The sequence below is a fragment of the Echeneis naucrates genome, chromosome 23 (assembly GCF_900963305.1).
Source record: "Echeneis naucrates chromosome 23, fEcheNa1.1, whole genome shotgun sequence".
In the NCBI taxonomy this organism is placed as follows: domain Eukaryota; kingdom Metazoa; phylum Chordata; class Actinopteri; order Carangiformes; family Echeneidae; genus Echeneis; species Echeneis naucrates.
Genome location: NC_042533.1, coordinates 4019561 through 4044778, shown reverse-complemented (window position 1 = coordinate 4044778; position 25218 = coordinate 4019561). Strand labels below are relative to the sequence as shown.

The 25218-nt window shown below is 43.5% G+C and overlaps 1 protein-coding gene across 1 annotated transcript in view; it reads right to left on the bottom strand.

Moving 5' to 3' along the window:
- magi2a (membrane associated guanylate kinase, WW and PDZ domain containing 2a) overlaps nt 1-25218 on the bottom strand; it is a 171832-nt gene that overhangs the window by 31154 nt on the left and 115460 nt on the right. The window contains exons 6-10 of the mRNA XM_029494925.1: nt 23981-24060; nt 11427-11484; nt 10121-10242; nt 7775-7957; nt 1790-2473 (exon numbers count right to left, since the gene is read on the bottom strand). Of these exons, the coding sequence (XP_029350785.1) occupies nt 1790-2473; nt 7775-7957; nt 10121-10242; nt 11427-11484; nt 23981-24060 (1127 nt within the window). The remainder of the gene's footprint in view (nt 1-1789; nt 2474-7774; nt 7958-10120; nt 10243-11426; nt 11485-23980; nt 24061-25218) is intronic.

Sequence of the window (25218 nt, the reverse complement as noted above, 5' to 3'; positions counted from 1 at the left end):
AACACAAACAGATGTGACACTGCACCCTGGTGCATTGTTGTGTACTGTGGCTAACACACATCCATTTTTGGAATAATGAGATGAAATATAGCATGTAAATATTTTTGCCATTTCTTCCCCAGGCCAACAGGCTGAGGTTTAGATGGGTTTGTTTCGACCTTCTGAAGCTCCACGGCGGCTGGAGAAAAACGGACAGATGGCGGGGACGTTTCGCCATTGGCTTCCTGCGCAGATGGGAGACTGTGTTTCTATGTTTTGTGTGTGTGGGGAGTGTGTTGACAGATTGCTGATTTTTTAGGTGGTGGCACAAGAACTTTTGACCTCTCCTGTTCGTGTATGTAGTTTACACAGCAGACGATGTTTCAGAGGCACCGGCTTAAAGATATTTAGATATCTCTCATTACTCCTTCCTCCACCTAGAGGCCAATTTGCTCCCCTTTCCCATCTTCTTTTTTCGGTTCGCTGCTCACTGACAGAGACACGGGCAGCCTAATAAAGAAATAAATGGCAATAAATCTATTCAGAGGACGCGGCTGACCTTTGAGGCTGAGTCTCAGTGGTGTCTGCTGTACCAGGCAGTTGGCATGATGACTAGTATGTGACATTACACAACACAAAGAGGCAAATTATTGAACTGCAAATTGGTTTCACAAACACACAAAAAAGAAAAAGCAGGACTGTTTTTCCGATGTCAGTCCCATGAGTTTGTGGGTCTAAAGTTAACGTTATTACTTAAGAGGATGCCGGGGTAAATCAAGGACAGGGAAATTCAAAAGGGAGGCGCCATTTAAAAAAACAAGTGTTTCAGAGAAGGATCTTATCTGCTCACTTGATGGGGGGGTTCGGGTTGCTTGTGTCTACGTTTAATTAAAATCTCAAACGCTTTTTAATCTTCAACATTGGCGCTTTGGCTGAGTCATCGCTGGCAGATGCTCTACCGGCACAATTCAAAAAGAGGGAAATCTCAGATTGCAGTCAGACCACAACCGGCTTTACGAACAATTTATATTCTGTCATTTGCAGTCAGTACAAACATTTAGTGAAACCAGTGAAAGTGAATCGGTCTTCTTTTACTTACAGTGTCGAAGATGTTGCCATTAAAAGAAAGCAGCCTGAAGGTTTCCACCTTTTCAAACCATACACATCAGACATCACACTGCGCACACACTCAGAGGAGAAAACAGTTGGCTACCTGTTAATTCTGCAAATTATTACCGTGTGAGCGACTCATGACAAAGCGCAGTGTATAATTATGACTGTCAGAGGGCCACACAGGGCAGAAAGCACTTAGGAGCCATTTGCAGTCCACCAGCGCTTGGTGTAAAATAACACAGCTATTTTTGACACGCTTCAATCTGAGCACTTTTGTTAGTTGCAAAGACGGTATCATTTCCCATATATACACACACACATATATATATATATATATATATACACACGGTATTTATATGTATATATTTATACACATATAAAAGTCAGGTGGAATAAAGCTGTTTCTTTCCCTAAGTAAAGAAAAGAGGACCCTGAACAGCCACTCAAGGTGAGCTGTTCATCAGTCGGCTAATGTTCAGCACTGCAGAACTCTATAATAGGCTTCTGCCGTCTTTGGATTGGACCACACACACAGACACGCTTGGCTACAATGGCAAAAGATGACATAGATGAATAGGTAGGCGACTATGCAGCTAGAAGGACGGATATGAAGAAGACGCAGAGAGATTAAAGCGCTTCTGCTGAGCCAGCCGTTTTCCGCAGCGTCCCTACCTGCAGCCACTTGAGACGCTCTTACCTGTCCCGCCTCTCTGAACCACCAGGCTGGTCTCAGCTCCGACAGCACACTCCTTGAGCAGCTCCACCACCTGGCTGTGTGTGAATCCCTGAACTGGCTGCTTGTTAATCTCCATGATCAGATCGCCCTCACAAAGGCCCGGGCAGCCTTGAGGCTCCAGGACTTGTTTCACACGTTGGCCCGTGGCGCTGTCTGCTATAGTGAAGCCAAAACCGTCCATTCCCTTCACCATGGTCAGGGTCAGCAGTTCCCCCTGGGTCGCCCCCGAAGACGCCATGGAGACGCTGTCAGGGGGCGTGGTGCCGGTAGTGGGCGGAAGGGAGCCGTCCAGGTGGGTGTCACCCGGGTGTGGTGGAAGCAGCTGCTGCTGGGCACCAACCTGGTCCTGACTGGGGTCTGTGACGAAGCGTGCCGTGCGGGAGAGATAGTCCAGGTAATTGTCGTAGCCCGTCCTGCCGTTCACCATGATGGGTCGCTGCTCCATGATGCCCAGCGGGGAGATGATGGTGGTGGTGGTGTTGTTGTTGGCGTTGGCAGCTTCCTCAGGGTCGTAGGGCAACGGGTAGCCACGGCACAGCACGAGTGTCACGCTCTGCCCGATTGGCACCGACTGAAAGAGCTTAACCACGTCGGCGTGGGTGGTGCCCAGGACGCACACGTCGTTGATGTAGACAATAACATCCCCTGCGGACAAAAGGACCGACTTTAAAATACGACAGTCAGCTTTAGTTTCAATAAATAACTGGTTAATGAATGAGAAATGGGTGGAGGCAAACCGGGAGATCTGTGATCTAATTAGTCAAAATAAGAGAGAACACCTGTATAAATCAACCATGACTGAGCAGGAGCTTCCTCATCTCTGAATTAAGAAGATCTGTTCCTTGTGGGAGGCTGGCTAAGCTCAGTCACCATTGCACATAAGACAGGAGCAGTGTCAATATTACAGAAGCAAATCCTAACAAGCTTTAACAATCCTCCTTTATCCTTTCTCATCTCAGCCGATGAAGTCCGAAGCACTAAATCAAACATCAGTTGTCAGCCTTTATGCCTGTTACCTCGCAACCAGGGCCGTCTAGAGAAGGGATTTCGACAAGAACTCTTCCAAAAGTGTTCTTGTCAAAAAGTGCAAAATACGTGAATAACCCAATGTTAGAGTCCGTCATGAGAGTCACAATGAATAAACTCCACCTGTTGGTTGTGTAAAAAAGAACAATGGTGGGAAAGTGAAGGCCAGGACTGGCTGACCAGTTGTCCAAATGTTCAGTGAGGATGGGAACCGCTTTTTTCCTTCTTTGGGTCAACACCCTCAGCACTTCGTTCCAGCTCTCCATCGCCTACATAGTATGTCAGCACTATCTCTCCTTGTGTTCCCCTTTAAGCCATAAACCATATTTAGAGATACATATTACCACAGATTATGTCTTATATACCTTTCAAGTGTAAAATACTGCAGATGACAAGTGGCTGAAACGTTTGCCTTTCATGGCACAGAGTGGTTTTATTTGCTCACTGGAATATACTGCACTGTAGATAAAATCGAGCTGACAATTAAATGCTCCCACACAAAGGAGCTCCACATTCAGCCTCGTCTCTGTCCCGACCGGATTACTAAATATAGAGTTTTGTGCTCCCCTGTGCTGGAGCCATGCAGCTTTTAAAGGAGTGAGCGCTAACACTCAGCACTGACAAACAGCGTTACCTGGGTTGACAAAGAAAACACTTATTTTCTAATTGCAGGCATAATTGTTGGGCTCTTCGTACAGAATGCAGGGAGAGAGTATGAGTATGTGTGTTGCAAGGAAAGAGAGTTAAAAACAACGACCCTTGATGATTAATAAGCAGAACACGTGCTTTAGTGATTGGCCCTCACCTTGCTGACCGCAAGCTCCATCCTTTCCAATCTTCCTAAAACGTGATGGGGAGACAATAACAGCACTAATGGCCGGGTCAGTCACACGTTCTTTTATAATATGTCAATTCAGATTGATCTCCTCCTGACTGCTGACCTGGGGCCAGTCTATGCCCCTTCTGAGTGACAGCAGCTGATGCAAATGGAAGCTAGAGGTCCCATATTTTACACCTATTTGGCATGTTATTTGATTTGTGTTAATATCCATGACAAGCTAAAAACTCACCGCAGGTCAACGGGTCAGTGAGCCAATCAGAGGACAGGTTTGAAGCCTTTCTTCTTATTGGTTCTCTGTTTTCAATCAACAGGATGGGAGGTGAAGCCACAGGCCATGATCTGGACCTGGACTTTTTACTTTAGTTTCTACAAAACAGGACCTTTCAGATCACACAGCTGCTCTCTCTGTCTTTGGAAACTATTTTGCAGACAAACGCTTTCCAAGTTTGAACGATCCGCCATCAGAGCAAGCTCACATCTCGAGGCATCTTGACGTGAGGGAATTTCTAATTAATCAGGGTAAACTCAGCCGACATTTGCCTTGAGCACTGATGTCAGAATCAATAGTTGAGCACAGTGGCAGAAAACAAATAATGGTACTCTGACCTCGCATTGCCCTTGCCATGTCCATATCTCTCATTCTTTATGACCAACGAGCATCAGCTTGTTTTACAGATCTTGAGATTTATTGCAGTTGCACGACGTCACACGATTGCCATACAAAGGAGATGAAAGGACTTTTGATTGTGGTGGTCAGAACATTTACAGAATTACGCCTGAAAGACTCAAGAGTGAAATGAAAATTTCAGGAACGATTGCTGCTCTTATTCTTAGTCATTCCCCACCTCTTTGGCTCATAATCTTGGGTTTCAGTCATGACTTCTTACCAGTTGTTGTTTAACAAACTGGGAGCATGTTGAGCAAAGGCTGGATTTTTCGATACTTTCTTTTGTGTTCTGGCTCTGTGTGTGTGTTTGCGAGACCAAAAAAAAAAAAAAAAAAAAACACCAACAAAAAAGAAAGAAACAAACAAGAAAAAAGACAGAACCCAGTAGAAACAAATCGATTCTTCAGTTCTATAACCATTGTTTAAAAACGTCCAGAAAAACTTCTGTGAGCACATCAGGCGATGCACAGGCAGAATCCATTCAGCATTTTGCAAGAAGAAAAGTGTTCCTCTTTGTTGTTACAGTCTTGAACTCTCAGATTCACAATGTGACCTCTTGAGGGCTCTCAACACCCAGGTAGTGCTTTCAATAATCTACAGATCTGTCTGTCAATGTTACCACTTTCACAGAAACTACTTCCAGGAGAAAGTAGTTTCAGGATGAATTAGCTTCTCTGAAAGCTGAGATCTAACCAAGGAGTATTTCTTCTGACGTCTTGCTGTCCAATTGCCATTTTGCATTGCTGTGAGCACCGAAGGTCATGTCCAAGTCACAGAGATCTCAAAATTAGAAGAGGCTAGATGCTACAGGGCCCTTTTGATTTAGCTACAAATTACCCTTAATAAACACATGTGGTCACAAACAGGTGTGGACGAAAGGGAAGAGAAATGGGCACATCAGCAGAGAGGGATAAGACAAAAGCACACCCTCATGGCCACCAAACACAACGCTCTCTCCATCCATTATCAGCCCTCCTGCAGGTGGCTTGTATCCTGTAAATCACGCTGACCTTAACTGTAAACACCACACTCTCTGGGACCAAGGCCCACGTTCTCAGCAGCTACTTCATTTTTCATGGTCCCGCCCTCGCATATTCCTGATGACATATTCATCTCCGGCTAATGGTGCGTTCAGGAGTCTGCGGACATAACGAGAGGTCTCGGTGGCCTCCACCAAGAACACGAGGCCGTGGTAACGGAGCAGTTTCGATCCTTGGCAGGGTGTAAGCACTTGTTAGAGACAAGATCTTTAGCATGTTCGGCTAACTGGTTCACCTCAGACAACAATGACCTTGTGCTTCTTCTGAGGCCGACGAGTTAAATGTTAACTAGCTCCATGAATTTGTGGTGTTGAAGGTTACATTAAAAATAAAACTTTGATTAGTACAAAGTCATTTTCAGCTTCTCTCTTCTTTTTTGTCTGAAATCAAAGACCAACTTTCTAAAATATCTCTATAATAACTCTTTATATTGAAATTTCAATACATGTATTTTTTTTGTGCGAATTTGAGTAAATCCTGTTCTAAACTAAACCTTTAGGAGTTCACATATTTGTTCATCCCAACCATATGTTTCCATAAAATGTAGAATAAACTGAATAAATTGCCACTGAATCTCTAAAAAAATGTGCTTTTTCAGTGTCTTATCTTTTCCAAACTGAACACATGCTGCAGTTTATGGATACAATTCAACACAGTAACCCTCTGGTGCTGAATGAATGCAGTCTGAGACATACCGTACTAACAGCATCTTGATATTTCATTAAAGGCTGCCTCTGGCATCCAAATTAAGCCCTTCCACTTTAAGCTAATGTTACTCTTTGCTCTGGATCCCACAAAAACATTGTGGCTAATGAACAAAAAACACTGCTTAACTGCACTACCTGTATTTGAGATGTCCCTAATAATAACAATAATAATAATAATAATGATAATAAAACTCTTACTACTACTCCTAATAATAGGTGTTTCAAATGTTTGTGTAATCATGTAGTAGAGACAGCCAAGAGGGTTCATGCAGGAGAAAGCCACACAAATGATCTATCTGGAGTTGGGAATTTCACACCTCTGCAGGCCTGGGTTTCCTCAGTGTGGGCTCTGTGATTGTGCCGGTTTCGCTACTGCAGAAGTAGGACACAAAGTCTGGGGAGGCTCGGAGGGGGAGGGGGAGGATGGATGGCGAGGCAGAGACAGAGAGGAGCTGATGGGAGATAGCAGTGGCGCAGAGACAAGAGGTGAAGAAATGGAGAAGTGGGGGGGATTTCTTAATTATTTCTCAGGGGGTATGTGGCAAAAGAGAGAAGGGAATTCTAGGATGGGGGGGGGGAGAAAAGGTTCCATGTGCTTTTTTCATATTGCCAGGATAATCTTTATTAGTCATTGACAGATTATATAAGGTTGAATTACGGCTCTGTGGTCGTGAGCTTGCAGCCTTGTCTTGTACTAATTAGCACATGAACCGTTGAAGTACGGCCTAAAACATGCTTTCTGTGCTCACGGTGTCCTTTGACCTTTAACTCCTACAGCTCATTCTCGAGTCCATGAGGACATCTCTTAAGTCATGAAAATGGTCTGGATGCATCTCCTTTGTGATGTGAAGTTCATCCTCGAGTCCAAATGAATGTTTGAGCTAAACACAACCACAGCAGACCAGAAGCTTCAGAAAAGAGGAACGTCCCTGCTGACTTCCTGTGACAAATGGCCACTACGACTTGAGTATGTACTCCCACATTTACAGAGAGAAACATCAATGCATGCTGAGAGAAGTGACGAAACCATGACCACCATACTTCCATTCACTCGATGTTTATCACAGCTGGTCTCTCTCAGAGTGTGTGTCTGTATCAGTGCTCATGAGCTGCAGTCCCACCCCCATGCGACCACTACCAGGCGTCATGGGGCTCAAAGTCCTTTTCATGATTAATGGAAGAACTAAATTCTGCAGCTGGTGCACATGCTTTGTGAGAAAACAGTACAAACTCGGCAAACTGCACCTGCGAATGCACACTGTACACAAATCCAAATTATTTGTTAGTGTGTTTGAAACTTTAAACACGGTTGTTTCATCTTACAGACAAAGCTACACACACCCCTGTTTAAACTGCATATTAGTGTGTGTCTGAATGTGTTGCCTCAGCTGCATTTAAAAAGATAAATAGGAAAAATGTGTTTTGAGAACTTGACCTCATTTTTTTTTTTTTTACTGTGCACTAATAAATGGACCAGATTAAAAAAAAAATGAAATGTAGTTGTTATGCTGGCATTCACTGCAACAAATTACTAGCTAGAAATTATGTTTTTGCTACGTGCATACAGGTGTTTAAACTATGACCCCATACAGATGATTGCATGAAGCCTCCTATCTGACTGCTCTCGTCTTTTAAGTATTCTGCGTTGCATTTCGGCTCTCTGACCTGTGGCCATCTTTCCATCAGCTGCAGCAGGCCCATCAGGGATGACACTCTTGACCTGGAGGAATTCGTCCGGCTCGTCGCCTCCGATGATCGTGAAGCCGAAGCCCATGTTGCTCTTCTGGAGCGACGTGGACAAGAAACTGCCCTTCAGTTGAGTGGGGTCCCGCGTGAACAACGGCTTCTCTATAAGAGGACACATTACCACATGAATTAGCCAAATGGAAACATCAGAACTTAACAGGCTTCAAAGCACAGACTGAAAGGACCTGGTGCGGGGCAGTGATCACAGGGTGGGGGCATGGGTAAAGCTTATCCAGTAAGAAATGGGTGTAGCCACAGGAAAACTGGCAGGGTATGGTCTTAGTTGCAGAGGTGAGTCTATGGTGCTGAAAGATGCAGGCGTGGTTCAACAATTTGGGCTCCAGCGCAAGGTAAAAAAATAAGAGTCGCTCCTGGCACATCCCAAAAAAAAAAAAGCACAAAATCATCATCTGCTGCGCTCCTCCCATGCTGGGATACGGGGGACAGAAAGGGTGCAGAGAGCATCGGCGCTGCAGGCCTTCAGTACCGCCCCGGGGGCCACCAAAAAGAAAAGTAGCAAAAAACGGCAAACGACATGCTGTCAGTCAGGACTCAGTTCCAAGAGACGAGGCTTGGGAGGGTGAAGGGAAGAACTGGGAGGAGGGAGAGCTGGGAGACGTTCGTGTGGGAATGAGAGGATCTCAGCCAACAAGCTCAGTCACGCTTAACCAAGTCTCCCATCTTTTCACCTCGGAAAGGAGACGTGGTTAGTGTGCTAGTTAACATCCTTTGTTTGCCATCACTGGGCCAGACAGACGGAGTGATTACACCCTCTGCCTGCTCCTGCCGGCTGATAGCACATGTCATGGTACATGTTCGTCACACAAATCCTTCAAGTGTCTTAACAGGAAAGCTTGCTCACGAGCTAGCATGCTTACAGTAAGTCAGAAAGAGCGCAGGCAGCCATGAGAATGACAGTCAGCCTCCTCTGCGCCGCTCTTGGCCTACTTACTGACAAAGTGCCACAGCGAGAGGGGGCTACAGACAGGCTGCTCTAGCACCACAGCGCAGGCGGAGGTGTGAAGAGGCTGCTGCTGCTGCTGCTGGTGGTGATGGGGGCACATGTTCATCCGCCGAGTCAGAACGCGGCGGAGCGGGGAGACATCGGCCAAGGAGGAGGACGTAGCGTACGCGGCGGCCCTGCGACACAGAGTAGGCGAGCGGGAGAGGTCGCTGAGGCTGTGGCAGCGCTCGGGCACCTGGCCCACCTGCACGAGGGGCGGCCCGGCGGGCGTGACATCCTCCACTGGCATCGAAGTTTGGACAGAAAAAGGAAGTGGAGGTAGGAGAGGTGGGGGGAGGTAGAACGGGGGGGGACAACCTCAATGGATTGTACACAGAGTGTAACCACGGAGACAGGCTCTCGACTCAGAGTGGTGGACTACTACGTTACTACGGAAACAAACCTCCGCTTCACCAGTCCAGATGGGCTTTTTTTTTTTTTTGTGTGTGTTTTTTTTGTAGCAGTACATCCGACTGCTGTGGCTGGTGCAGAGTGAACACTGGAATCAGGTGGCAACAAACCAGTCATTAAACAAAACAGTGAACAACATTCAAAGCCACGTGCTCACACAGGATGAGAACTATTAATGAGATCGGTCCCACCTAAAGACAGCGGCGGCTGTATCCCGCCGTCAATCAACGCAACAGCAGTTCTTCATGTGAGTCAGCTCAACAATAACTACATTCAGCTTGACACATTATTCTGTTTATGACATGAAATTATTCAACGTTTTTATGTGTTGAAGGTTGAAGTCTGGAAAACAGGAAAGGCTCACTTTGGTTTGTATTTGTTCTGAATTCTCGTCAAGTTGCTTTTCTTTAGTTAATTTGAAACGTTTCAAGTAGCTGGATCTGTGGTGTCTTGTAAGCCCATAGCTCTATGCACCACACAGTCTTAGTAAAAGAATTCAGAACAGCTCGTGAAATTACATTGTGCTATTTAGTGTTATTCATTGGAGACAGAACGGTAATTAACAGAGTTTCGGAACCGTGATTTAAAGAGAAAGATTTTAAGGAAACCAAATTACTAAAAAAACAAGTCTTTATTCTGAAGCAGCACTGGTTATAAATGAAGAAAAAATGTGTGACAAACCTATATTTGAAGCGAACGACTAAATATTCAGTATTGAGACACAAGAATGAACAGATAAGGTGATTATTGTCAGTGAGGACCCAGAGAGACCGTAAGCATGACTACACATCATGAGCAATCAGGTGGGTTTGTCTTTTTAAAAGCCTGAGCCAGGTGTGAGGCGGTCTTACCTCTGTAGATGGTGGGGAGGGGCAGTGAGGACAGGCCCTGGCTTTGCATCTGCTGCTGCTGCTGGAGTCTCCTCTTAGCCTCCAGGACTGGGTTCTCAAACTGGGTCCTTCTATTTATATGACTATGATGTTTCAAATATATAATAAAAAAAACAAAACAAAACAAAACAAAACAAACAATGAAAAAAAAAAAAAGATGTCAGTTTTCACAAAGTCCTGCTGGAGCTTAACGTGGCCCCCACTTTCATCAGAGACCACATCTAAAACTCACAGGCACTCCAGCAGCTTCGGCTATGATGATTAATTAAATGGCCGTTCCCCAGATTATGCAACAGAGCTGCAGAATGACTTTGCTAAGGAGAAAAGAACAAACGACTGAATCGCAGCTTTTCTTGGACCTCATAACCAGAAATATGTGAATCAATGACTGGGAGGGAACCTGCACATGAATCAGTCACTTCCTTTAACGTCCCACGTCGTTCTTAATTTAGTTTGCGAGAGGAAAGGTAGTCAACAAATACAAATACTGTGATTTGCCAGTGTGAAATAATTAGTCATCATTAGATACTTTCTGCATTGTGCTCGCTCTCACACACACAGTCTATCTCCCCTCTCCTCCTTATCTTTACATGATTACAGATAATAACAAAACAGCTTGAGCATATTTTTTGTGCATAATTACATATTTTGAAAGCCTGGCAACTTCTTTCATGTTATTTACATGTCGACCAAGCAACGCAATAAGAGTCTGTCTCCAGAGAGGGAGTGGGGGAGTGCAGCATGTAAGACAGAGTGTTAGATAAGTGTCATTCTGGAAGGCTTTCTTAAGCAAAGTTGAGCCAAATGACTCCCCCCTGACTGTCTAAAAATAAAGCCTGGTCCCTCCGCCCCAGAGAGGAGAGCATCCAAGCAAAGCAATGACACCTCTGAACACGAGCAGAGATACAGTTCAATAGAGTGCAGACTCCTGCAGCAGTGGCAGCGTAGATACACAGCCGTGGATGTGGATGAGGAGACATGCAGAATGTTTAAAGAGAGATACTCATGAGCTAATCTACTGATATTGATGCACTGTGAGTGTTTCAGACGCCGTGATAACACAGAAATATAGATAAGCTCACACAGATAAACAACCCCCCCCCCCACCTGCAAGCAAACAGTGAGCCATCAGCAGGCAGAAAAGGGAGGAACTGCTTCCTGGCTGCAGCACCAGACTGCTCCGAATAAATATGATTAATACAGCACCAGCAGGCAACATTGAATATCAAAAGCAAGCTACTACATATTAAAGATGTACCCGACTTACTCCACATAGTAGCTGCCGTAAATGGGGTCATCAATTTTCTCCCAGCCGTACGGAAGCTCTGCAAAAAACAAAACAACAAAAAACGCAAGAGAAGTGAGACAGCAATAATGAAGGATTTATTTATTCTGTGATCGTGCAGAAAGCATATTGATCTTGCACGAAAACATCTTTGTGGCAGAATTAGCTAATTTACTGTTGGTAATTACCAGAGTTTCTCTGGTGCCGCCAACATGTTGACTGGTGGGACTGCTGTTTTCCCCGAGCATATTCAGGCTTGTGAATATTGTGAACCCTCGTCTTTTATAAAAATTTGATGGTGACAAGACATGAGATAAAAAAAAACAAAAAACAAAAACTGTGTGTTTTCTCAGCAGCTTGTCACACTGATTGATTTAAAGAGGCTACTGGCCCTTTAATGTTGTGCATCAAATACATCCCTCTCCAAGAAAATAAAGTTGCAAAATAACACCAAATATTGAATGGATTCAGATCGGTTAAATATTTATTCCCAGCATCTTCTCCAGGCTGCAAAATATTGGTTTTGATGTGGGAACTTAGATGAACAGCTTGAACTAGAACAAGCACGAGTCCTCAGGGTGGCAAACCTTAACAGTATCAACTGGCGGATATTTCTGTCGATGTATAACAGCTTGACTTCAAATGTTACGAGCTAAAGACTGAACACAGTCAACGACAAATAACACATGACAGTCAATTACTGTAAAATGACACACAGATCAAACACAACCACTGTTGTGAGGACGATTTGGATGACACATAAAGGTTTAAAATTGATTTATATAGAGCAAAATTATCAAGTGTGCACAATGATGTGAAACAAAGAAGAGTTTTCACTGCTTCCATTAAAGGGCCCATACTTCACACTTTTCTGTTGTAATAAGATATATTTGTGGTTTTACAAACCACAAACCATCTGAATGTAGTTTCTTATCTCTTTTCTCAGAGAAGAGAATCTGAGCGTCTCTTCTGATGGGTTGCTTTACCGAAGCCCTGACGGGTCATCCTCAGGATCAGTTTTTGAATGTGGTATATTTGCTTTTCTCTGTGAAAAAAAAAAAAAAAAAAAAACTAAAACTGAGTAAAACATAGCTCCGTAATAAATGATGCTTTCATGGCATCTAACATGTCATCACAAGGACTTCTTCAAAACAATAAACCTGTCAAATACCTCTCCTCCTCAACGTATCGAATATCAATACGATGCTTCTGCTTAAGACATCTGAGTCTCCCAGACCTCATTCCAGCAGCTCGCAAGATTGCTACATCACAAATTGAAATTGATGTTAGCTCTCGCTACGACTGGTGAATTCAAAGTTTTCTTTGCATTTGCCTTTTCAATTCACATCTTAATTAATTAAATTGAAAAATGAGAAAGAGAGTGAACTGTCATTTTATTAAGTGACCAAGTGAAGCGCATTGTCAGTGACAGTGGCCGGTCAGTAAATATCCCACAGCATCACTGACAGAGCGGTTGTTTCCACGGCAACTTTTCAGGTTCTACATCCCCGGAGTGCGTCTGCATCCCTCAGAAAACCTTAGGTGGAAGTCCAGGTGCAGTTTTGAGACATTTTTTATCTTTATTTCAAATTACCACCGCTGATGTTTTAGTCGGAGTGAACAGAAAATATTCTCAGAATTTCTAGTGAAAATGCTAAAAAAAGCGAATAACAAATTCCCCAAAATGGCATCACTTAGGTCTGAATACTAGTTTTCTAACATGCCAACGTGAAGATATTAACCAAGCGGAACACAATGTGAGTAAGATTGATGAGCATTTCATCTGTCACAGCATGAAAAGTCGCTGGATCAAGGAATCAAGATTCCTCTAAAAGTGGGAACTGAAGTCCGCTTCAAAATTCCCGGAAATCCATCAAGCATTCTTTGAGATATCTTTGAGAGTCCGGGCCAAACGGCACTGACACACCTGGAGCAAATTCTGCCTACGTGGCTAAAAGCAATGTGCCCAAGCGGAGAAAAGAGCTTTCAACTTAGCATTTTCAAAATGGCCTCTAACTTTCAAACAGTCCTGTACGAATGCAAACTCAGAAATGTTTCTGCTCTCTCAGTCTATTTGTGCGCACGCATTGTCATGCAAAACTTGCTGCTTGTGTACCCAGTGTACGAAAAACAATCTGCCTCCCAACCCCTGACAGGCGTCTGTCACCCTGGACAGGCTGCCCTCTTTTCCCTCCTCTGCCCACAGCTCGCTGACACAAAGGCTCTTAAAAATATGTATAGAAGGGCTTTTTCTTTGCTTTTAAGGATATGAACAATTAGCAATTACAGCATATTCCCACGTGTAAACTGTGGTGTTGTAGCACAATACTGAGAGGCTCTTGTTTAAAAAAACAAAACATGAATCTAGCTGAATCTAGCACAGAGCTCGGGGACAGCGCGTTCCAGTGCAGCTCTGCTGAGAATCACACAAGCTTTGATTAGTGACAATGCAAAGTTAATCAGGATGAGAGCGGAGATAACAGCAGAGAAAATGGGCCTCGTGCTCTCCGAGACCGTTGGGCTGGTTAAAGGCACGGCCGCAACTCCAGAGAAACGCACTTGGAGAGTCGTACCACCACCGATACTGTTCTGTATGGTCACCGCACACGTGTGATGATTTTCCTTGGCCTAGTTTACAGACTCAGTACAGTGCGCTGCACTCTCCCATCCCTCCTACGCGGAGCAGAAATATCTAAACAATGCTGGTGCAATGCTCATGCACGTGCCATATGCTTCTACCAACCCCTGCCCCCATCCCCTCAAAACAAATGATTAAATTTTCAGTGGGATGCACTATTTTTCGCCTGCACACCCACTAAAACGTCTACTTACGACAAACAGACACACACACACACGTGTTTGTGAGTGATGGAACAGAGTGCTGTGAGCAGTTTGACAGCCCGTGGGAATACCTCCTGTGAACACTGCAACATCTCTTTGCCCCCATCTCCAGTCATTAAATATGAAAGAGAGCGTTTCATGTTCCTCACCTTTACACACATGCACACACACACACATTATGTTACTTAACAGTCACAGACACATCCTCTGTCATTTTGCATACGCACAAAAACAGACGCACACAAATAGAGGAGATCAAAGGGCTGTCATGAATCTCAGCGGTCTTCTAATTAAAAGCTTTTCTACTACAACATCCGCTGAAAGAGCTGCAGGAAGCCAGAAAATGACTCAGACAGAGAAAAGTCTACAAATCAAGCTTCACAACAAACTTGAAGGATAATTAGGTGACATCAGTCCTCATCATCATCATCACAAGAGCATCCAGAAGTTGTGAAGAAGCGAGATTATCTAAACCTCTTTGGTTTGCAGGCAAAACTGAAAAGTGAGATCATCCGAAACGGTTGCCAAAACACGACTTCCACTTTCTCTGTTGGACTTTTTTTTTTTTTTAAAGCTGTGTCACTCTGTTCTTAGATCCTCGTTTTGGGAAATATGTGTTGCTTTTCTGGCAAGAGTTAGACGAGAGAGCTGATACCATGCTCGCATCTCCCGGTTAAACACGGAGCTTAAACCAAAATGTGATTAGCTCAACCCAGAAAAAGACTGGAAGCAGGGGCAAACATCTAGCACGCCTCCCTCCCCGAAGAGGTAGAAAACGTGCCGACAAGCATCTGATGGTGTTAATTCATGACTGTTTTAAAACTTTGGCTGGAGCCATAAAATCTTATTTCATGTGCAAACATGCGAATGACAATAAATGAACTTTGAACCTTGATTAGCTGCTTCTTCCCGCTTCTAGTCTTTGAGTGAAGCTAAGCCGAACCCTCCTGGTGGGAGCTGTATGCTTAGAGCCAACCAGTGAAGGATAACAGCAAGTCACACCATCAGATGCATCATTAACCGACACTGTCAAACAGACGATGTGGCACCTGTGAGAACACCAACTCGGACATGAAAATTGGTCATCTGAGATTCAAAAAAGGTCCAACCAGATGTGATAGATGATTCCTGTGTTATCATTCCGCACAGACATCAATGCTTCAGGGCAGAGCCAAGCTGCGGCGCTATAATTTGGTGAAGTCATGGCTCTGGTTGCTAACGCTAACACCACAGCAGAAGGTGTCATGTCGGCAGGGCCCCACAGACACAATCAGAGACGCACAGAGGCTCGCTGAGCATTCACTGAGCAGTGTGCTGATAATGCTGGACTCAGAGGATTGTCTCTTTGCTTGCTCTTTTGTCAGCCTCCATTGAGTGCCATCTATAACCTCTCTGTCAGCAGCCTGAGATGGAGTGCTAACTCCCTGGGACAAGGAGGGAAAGAAAGTGCAGTCTGTTTGTTTGCGATACTGTATGAAGTTGATACTGCCTATCGCTGCCGTCCTGGAGCCGTGTAAGAAGAAAATATCAAGCGGGTGTGAAATATTCAGGTAGGAGCTCCTGTGATGGAAACCCGAGGTGATCGGAACAATGTTTACAACCTGTCGTCACACCCCAACATTCATTCCTGTCACCAGAGGTGGAGGGCCACTCGCTGCCGGCAGGAGGCATCCTGTCATCTTCCCCATATTTCCTCATTTTAAATACCCCTCTCTTTCTTCACCGCCGCCCCCCCCCTTACTTCTTCTTCTTCTTTTCCTCCTCTCCTTCCAACTCTGCTTCTTCTTTCGTAAAATATCCTTTCATCTGATGCTCTCGTACTCAGCCCGCCCCCCCCCCCCCCAAAAAAAAAAAGTCTTTTTTGAAGTGAACTTTCATGCGCACAAGCTTGTACATTTTTTATTCAGTTTTTTCTGATGTGGTCTGTGCAACAGGGAGGCAAACCACACACACCCCTGAGACTCCCCGGGGATTTACACAAGTCCTGATTCCTTTCTTCATTCTTTCTCTTCTTCCATCTTTTGAGGAGCAAACCAGTTGAACCAAATTATTTTCAGCGCCTTGAGCCTTTAGTAGTCACCAAAAATTAAAGTCCTTTCATGCCCTGTACTGGCCTTCATTTATCATGTCACCTTTGAATGCGGCGCTCATTTGGGCACTGAGGCTGCTGCAGAAAAACTTCCACAAAGTGATTAATGAGTGTTTCTTCTTGTCAGAACCAACACAGAACCCAACTGTGATTTCAGAACACACAATTAGCAGCTTCAATATATGGGCTTCTTAACAAATAAATGATGTTGAGTTTGCTAAGGTAGAAACTGAGGTACTTTAATCTGACCTGAATTATCTAAACCTCAAACTTTAGCTGGAAAGTCTGTCAAATGCCACCACAGACAAAGTTAGACTGCTGGCCTTAATGATCTGAGTTGCCATTCTGAAATGTCACTGAATTCACAGATATATATACTCAAATGAAATAATTTAACCCACGAGCTAAAATGACCTTTACTGTAGGTTACACATTTTCAACTCCCATGATTCAAAGATTAAATTAGGGATGGGAAATGCAGCAGAAACCAACCAATTGTTTGTACAGTCTGCTCACAGTGCAGCCAAAGAAACACACTCCGTTTTTTCATCACAGGAATCAGCATCTATTATATGGAAGATGAGACCTGTTGCATTTATTTTTTGTCTGTTACGATAGTATTTTTTTCTGTTTACTGCTGAGCTGTTGTGGAATAAGTCATTTGATGATACAGCGACAGACACTTCTGTCCAACTCAACTTTAACACACCAGGGCCATATGTGAGTTTAAAGTAAGCTGTTTATTTATCCAAATATCTTTACCCAAACTCGTGTGTGCTCTGAGAAGTGCTCAATTAAACTCCTCACCGACAATCTTTTATCTTTTTGTACTCATCACTGTTGTTATTTTTCTCAGAAACCAACTGTAACATGTTAACAATGCTAAAATGACTGTGACTAAGCTGCATTCAAAGAAGGCGCTGATGAACTCAGCATCAATATTTCCTCTAACAACATAACCTATAATTCAAAAGCTCAGCAAGGAAGACAATTTTGAGTTTCTGTACTGATAATCACCACTCTGTCTGTCACAATCAGCAGCACGGTTGTGAGGAAAGTTGTAAAGAAAAGGACGCAGTGCGCTTTGATGTGATCTTGCCGGCCTTGTCAGATGCAATATTTTCCTGAGGCCAGCTGAGTCTGTTGATGGGTAAACATGACTCAACAGAGAAAATCTCAGGATGGACAAAACCTGCTTCAGAGCTTCAGATTCAGTGGAATTCAATTCACTGACTAATGTTGCTACTTGCACTGGGAAGTGTGATCCAAAATAATAAGAGTAAGGTCACACACAGAGCTTTAGACTTAAAATACATAAAACCCTTTACATATGTCCATAAAATCTGCTCCAGATCTCTTTAAAATTTGAGGAAAGTCAGCGTTTTATTCTTTAAAGCATTTCAACAGAAACCTTATGATAATTGTTTGGTAACAGATTTGAGTGCGTTCACAGCAGAAAACACTAAAATGTCTTATTTTAGATGGAACAGATAAGAAACCTTAACTAATCACAAACCTGCTGGGTGGAGTCCATGTCATTCAATGCCCCCTGTCCCACATACCACGCAGGTATACTTCTATACTAAGCTCAATAAATTTGTGTAATTATAATATAACGATTCATACCATGTTACTTTTAGCTTATACACAGTTTGGTGAGCATTTCCAGCAGGAGGAGGGTGAAAATGGGATTAATTCAAAATAAACTACAGCGATAGAGAAGTCACACTGGGCTCGTTTGTGTGTTTTATATAGTTTGCTAATGAACACAGAAGGATAAACTATATCGAGCTTATACGCAGGCAATAATAATAATAATAATAGTAATAATAATAATAATAATAATAATAATAACAATAACAATAATAATAATAACAATAATATATTGGTTGAATCTTCTCACGGGGTTTGGACACAGAATGACCAGTTTGGTTAAAGAACTTCACCCAGACTGAAAGACCACGACAAAGATTTAGACATTAAGACATAACAGTATTAATACTGTATTAATTTACTAAGCAGATCAGCTTCTTTACTTAGGAGCTGACGCACACGCACACACACACACACACACACACACAGACACACACTGACAGTTAATTCACCCGGCACATGTCACACACCTGCCACGCAGTCTTTTGAATTCTCCTTCCAATCTCCAGGCCTCAGGCTTTCTCTGCTGGGGATGTTCTCAAAATACACCCATCAATCTTGCCGCAGACAGCTACTCACACCCCTCCCAACCTCCCCGCCTCTCTGCTTGCGACCGCTGCAAGAGTCTCGAGGTGAAAGAGGGCGCTGCGTCTCTCCGACTGCAATAACTCACCTGTGGGGCTGTGTGCACGCGGCAGGGTGAAGAGTGCGTGCTCACACTCGGCGCCCCCTTAAATAAAAACACATCTTCCCGCATCCCACAAAAAATCTACCTGCATGGTCACGCAGGCCGGCCTCAGAGGACAACAAAGCTGGCTGGAGAGGAAGCATTTTCTAGGCTGCAGAGGCATCCACCTGGACAGGTGTGATGGAGTACTACAAAGACACACACACACCTGCACAGGAGGATGATAAAAGAAAAAAACAAAACAAAACAAAAACACCAGTCCTGCAACAGTATTTCCCCAGGAGAGAGGAGAAATAAAGGAGTGAGAGCTCAGCTGTGAGAAATGATAAGAACTTTGTCTCTTTGTCCATGAATCTCACATGACCAGAATGCAATTCTGTGTGTGCATTTGCTCCTTTCTGCATGGACACCAGCATCTGCTGGGATCCACAGAGGCAGGACACAAAGAAGCATTGTAATTTCTATCACAATCCCTCTAACCTGAGCATCGTGGACATTATAATTCCACCGCCTGCTGCCAATGCGTCTATATTCACATACTGTACGTCCTGTGTTGTATGTCCTCAGCCGCTCAGAGTGGAACACACTGCCGTCTGATGAAATGTGCCGAAATACTGACAAATGACAGTTTATTTGTCTTGCTCTTTAATTCACTTGTCAGGTAGATTCACGACTGCTGCCTTGGTACACCTGAGATGGGAAAAAAAAATACAAAATTGGCTGAAGAAGTAAAGAATCAATCGTGGCAACAACGGGACCCCTCTGCTTCTTTTTCTTTCCCAGCCAACAAATATTTGGCAGGACTGAAAAAAAAAAACAAAAAAACCAAAACTTTAAGAGGGTGAGGGTGTTCAAAGCAAACAGGGAGACCGTGCAAAGAGCCTGTCCTACTTCTTTTTGTCTACCAACATAAAAAAAACTGAGACAGCAGGACAGGAGGGAGTGTTGATGGGATGGAAAGAGGGAGGGGGACAAAGACGGATACGGAGGTGGAGAGAGAGGACCTGAGGAAGCCAGAGGCAGAGAGAGGGAGAGAAATTCAGAGTAAGTTACGTAACAAGGCGCCTGTGATGTCAACTGACTTCACTGAAGCCGACGCCTCTTTGAACACACGGGAACGAACGCTCCAAAGCGAAACACACATCTCCCTGCATATTTTGACAGATTCTGGTTGTAAGTGTTGCCACCGACTTAAAACATAAGAGGAAACAAGCTGTCTTTGCCAGCAGTGAAAACATTTACTCAAACGTAAGTATTTCATTTTTATTTTTCCCATTTCGGGTTCTATATATCTGCTCCGCCACATTTCAGGGAATATATCAGATATATCACACCTTTGACTCCGTGACATCCGGCTCATTCAGAGACGACGACATTGAACACAAAACGTATCACCACCGTAACACCACCTGACCTCGACAACAGTAAAACACTAATTACACATGAATGCTCAGTAATAATTACCAAATCACACTGTATGTAATAGTGTGCCATTTACAGGGCCATTATTCAGCATTAACCACATTTCACTGATGATACTATTAGATCCTAAGGTCAGACACCAAACTCAACAAAGTAAAATCGGCTCCTCCTCGGCCAGCTAGACTATATAAGTGAAATTAAATGAACAAATCCAGTAAAGACAGTGGATTACATTTTGGGCCTCATTTTCATGGAGTCAAAAATCATTTCTATCTCTTATATCGAGTCAGATTTATTGATTTATGATAAATGCCACAGAGTTAGACTGTGAGGTTTGAACAATGCGGCCACTCAAAGCAGCCGTCAGCAAGCACACTAATTCAGAAACAATTGATTATTTAAATATTAGTCCCACAGCAGCTCAGTGATACAGTTGTTTTTTATTTTTTTTATTTTTTATTTTTTAACCCAGTGTCATGCTTCACCCTGAATAATAGAGGTTTGCTGTTCCTTATGCCAGTGATGACACCAATAACTCCAATTAAGTATTTGTCTTGCTGACATTTTGGGTTTTCTCATTTCTGGTTTTACTGCCAGTAAAAAAAAGCAGCTTAGAACCAGAAAAACGTGTTGGTTGTCTGATTATCTGAGGAAGTTGGTCTTTGTTCAATCCCAATTAGCAGAAACAACAAATTTGCAACCAAAATCCTACACTCAACTTTGAAGTGACTACAAAAACAATCCTGAATACAAAACTCATTTTGCCATTCAAGGATCTGAAGACCACTTCTTCTCAAAATCCCACTTAATACTGTCGTTTCAGCCTGTTGTCCCGACACAGCTCACAGATTCAGCCCCACGATCCTGTTCAGGTCCAAACAGCACCCACAGACACACTTTTATACAACCCCCCCAAACACACTTACCTTTTCTACCAATCAATATCAAATTTACAGAGGCAGCCTTTCTGTCCTTAACTGAGCTCAGCTCCCAGGGGGCAGCAGGCGCCACCAGGCTGTGGTTGTTTGGAGTGAACAACACAAACCCCTTAAGGTGGAAACAAACTAAATTTCTGAAACCTAAAAAGTCTTCTTTACCATTTCCCCCGGCAAACACAGATCCTTTAGTCCTGACAGTCAAAAAGGAGCACATCCTGCAAAACTTAGCAAATCCACACAGCAACACAACACACTCAAGAAGAGTTGGACTGCAGAATGAGAAGCTCACAAACAAACCCCCTAATTGCCATGAAGCCATGAATATCAGTGTACCAAAGAAGAAACAGGCATTTGTTAAATGTCTTACTAATCTGTGCTTCAATTTGTGCACAAAAAAAATAAAAATTTCAATTACTGCCTTTTGGTTATATATGCTTAAACATAATGTCCCATGATGTAATGTGCTTGTGGAATATAATATCATGTTGAAGTTGAACTGTGACTCAGTTGATATAAAACTTTTCATAATTAGCTTATGATTTTATTTGTCAGCCAAAACCTTTTATTTTGTGAATTCACACACAAAATTCACACTCCTTCACTCCAACTGGACATTGTGTCATTGTGAACTATGCCTTTGACCTTTGGCCATTGCAATGAAATCAATTCATCCTTAAATCCAAATTAAAGTGAAAAATATGAAGGAGCTCCCGCTGTGTTACTGAGATAAAGCGAACAACATATTCAGCCTTCGTGATCCCCTCAACTGGGACTAAATAACTGAATGAGTCGCCCAACAGGATCAATAAAAGTCCTTACAAACATCAGCACATCTCCTTTTGTGCTCGTCCCCAGTGGATAAAACAGGATTAGAAGTGCCGGAGGAAAAAGCGCAGTCACATTTTGACAAATTCCTCACAGGCGTCTCTGTCTTTTTCCTCTGTGTCAGGTGATCCTCTCTGAGACGTTAAATGGAAACACAAAGAGGGAATGGGGAGGTTCAGAGACTGTGCAAGAAGTTTGCTGTTAGCAGTTAGCTCCAAGTAGCTACAGACTGCTGTCCCTGTTCCTGAACACATTTCTTCGGATGAATTTTATGTGACTGATAGCTCCAGCGAACACAAAGTTCGATTGCATAAAGCTGAAACAGTGTCACTGTGAAGAAAACATTGGCCTTGTTATGTTTAATGCCACCATGCACAGTGCAAAGATTTTCAGAGCAGGTGTCATTCCTCCTTCTCCCACTTTGTCTGGCTGGAGTCAATACATCTTAACATTTATTTCATGTAATTCAAATAAAGTCTTTTTCTGCAGGTTCAGATTTGTTCACATCTTAACTGACACTGACATCCTCTCAGATTTAGTTGAACTTTCTGTTCACAGTGATGATTAGTCAATTTGTTGTCCAAACAAACAGCAGCTCTGTCCGTCGTTACGTGAGTTTGGTCCTAACTGGTAGCTGAGCCTGTTTTCTTTGGTCACATTGTAGTTCAGAGAGTTAGAATGCTAACATTTGCTAGTTTATCTCAACGACACTTGATATCATCAGTATTGGACCAATTTTAATTCTGAGCCCATGATGGTACCAGCTGCAGAGTCACTGGATTTATCACAGGACACCTTGAAGGAAACATGAATGTAGGAAATAATTCCTCCATAGTGAAAATATAAGGAGTGTCAGCCTAATTGAGGGGCAGCAGAAAGAGTCAGCAAATCCCCAAAGTCATTAGGATTCATTGTTTGGGAGCCATGAATTAATGAACCAAAGCAAACCACCCCAAAAAAGATGAGAAATTTCAGTGTGGACTGGCTACATATGAGTCGTTAGATTAAATAGGCAGGTGGAGGACGTCGCCTCTCAGTCTGCGAAGTCAGAAAAAGCTTCTACACAGCTTAACTGATAACTGACATGATAGTTCTTTCAACCTGACTCACCAAAATGTGCTAACGTCCCACATCAACAGCGCAGAAGGCAAATCCAAAGAGTGAAATTGAAAGCACAGTTCGACCCAGGAGTGTAGTTGTTTGTCTGTCTCTCTGTTTGTCTGCGTATGTGTCTGACTGCTGGATGTATTTTTAGAGAAACTCTATCCATGTGGTAATGAGATCAACCAGGAATATATGCCCCCCCACCCCACAGACCTTCCCTTCCTGCCATGTGACCAACACACACACACACACACACCAGAAAAATGAGTGACAGCCATTTCTCATTTGTTGTCTGTGTCCATCTCCAGCTCTTCTCCTCAGCTCCCTGTCTATTACTCAGACCATTAATATCCCCTCGGTTGCACACATTGAGAAAAGACAAATGGGGAAGTTGGGGAGGGGGGTGTGAGGCCTAGAGAGATAGATGACACACTTGTATATATGTTGCTCGACTATAAAACGGTTGCTGCATTGACATTCATCGCTCTCCTTTCTTTTTTTCTTTTTTTTTTTTGCTGTGTGCGTGCATGCATGTGTGTGTGTGTGCGTGTGTGTGTGTGTGTGTGTGTGTGTGTGTGCGCGTGTGTGTGTGTGTGTGGGCGAGTAAAGGACATTCCACATCTCTCTCTGTGGAGAATAAAGAAGTCTTTGTAACCATCAGTCCCTGTGGACCTGGGCTTTTAAGCACACATCATGGGACTTCCTATTCGAAGCCGGGGCTGACACATATATGGGCATTGCCACCGTGCAACTCCTCATAAATAGAAATCCAACATTGGCAACGAGAAATCACTAAATGTTCCTACAGAGGAGTGCCATCTCGGATAAAATCATCCTGCTTCTTGTCAGATCAACAGGCAAGCCCCGAATCTTAATAAATAATAAATGCAGCTGGCAACTTAAGTAATTAAAATGAATGAATGTGAGAAGCAGAAAAGTGGAGGAGAAAAACAGAAGATAGAGACGCAGCACTCACCATCCTCTTTGCATTCCTCCGGCGGCTTTGCCTTCTTGGCTAGCCTCGGGTCCAGCCACGATGTTGTCTTGGTGTTGTGGCTGTGAAGAGACGACAGATAGAGAGAGGGAGTGAGTGAGAGGGAGCGTGATAGAAGAGCGAGAGAGGAGACTTGGCAGAAAGAGGGAAGGAGGTTGGTGGATTCTTAATTCAGTTCTGGGATGATTTCAGAGAGGAGAGACGAGGCTAACTTGTTTGTTGGATCTCTAAAAAGGTGGGGAAAGGAAAAAAAAAAAAAAGCATTAGGTTAACATAATGGCAATCAATACTTTTAATTTGCTTACTGTCTCTCCTTAGCAGGCAGAGGAGGAGGGGAGGACAAGTGACGGAAAAGGATGGAGCAGGGAGGGCGGGAGGGTATGGAGGGGAACAGCTGTGGGCTTGGCAGATTGATCCAGAGTTTCAGACGAAAAACTGTTTCTAGATCAGTTATGAGGATGCGCCAGAGAACCTCCATGTATCACCACAGCCTAAAATGAAGCTCAGGAGGAGGTGTGGGGGGGGCTGAAAGGCCAACAGTCAAACAGGGGGCAGCGAGGAGTTTCAGTACTTTACTTATTTCTTTTTTCAAAGGAAATTTTTTGAACAGCACGTCGAGCACACTCAGTACAGAGGACACAGGGAAGCTCTAACGGCCACCAACTGTGGTCAAAAAAACTGAAATATTCACATCGCACAGCTACATTCAGTCGGAGGAAGAAGCTAAAAACGCAACGCTGACACTTACTAACTAGTTAAGTCACCTTTTTACAAATAACCCTAACGAAAAACAACTTGAGCCCTGACTCTGTTACAAGATTAATGTGCATTTATAGATTGATCCTTCAGAAACCATGACCGTTTGTAAAATAATCTCACGGCAATCCATCAAGTTGTTGTTGTTGTTGAGATGTTTCGGTCTGCACAAAAACATCGAACGGTCCAAAGCTTCCTCTCTTGGGGCTCAAGAGAGATCGTGAGCACACATGCAGATAAAAGTGAAAGATTAAAGCTGAGCCAAATAAAGGGCAGTTCAAGGTGAGGTAAACTGTTTGGCTCTGCTTTGATTCAACCCCATCAACCCTCCTCATTCTGTTTTCCTCGCCTCTCCTCTGTTGCCTTCTACTTCTATTTATAGTATGGAAATCTACTACTTCTCCCTCCTTTGTGCACTCCCTCTCACCTTCTCTTTTTTCACTCTTTACTATTTTTAATCACTA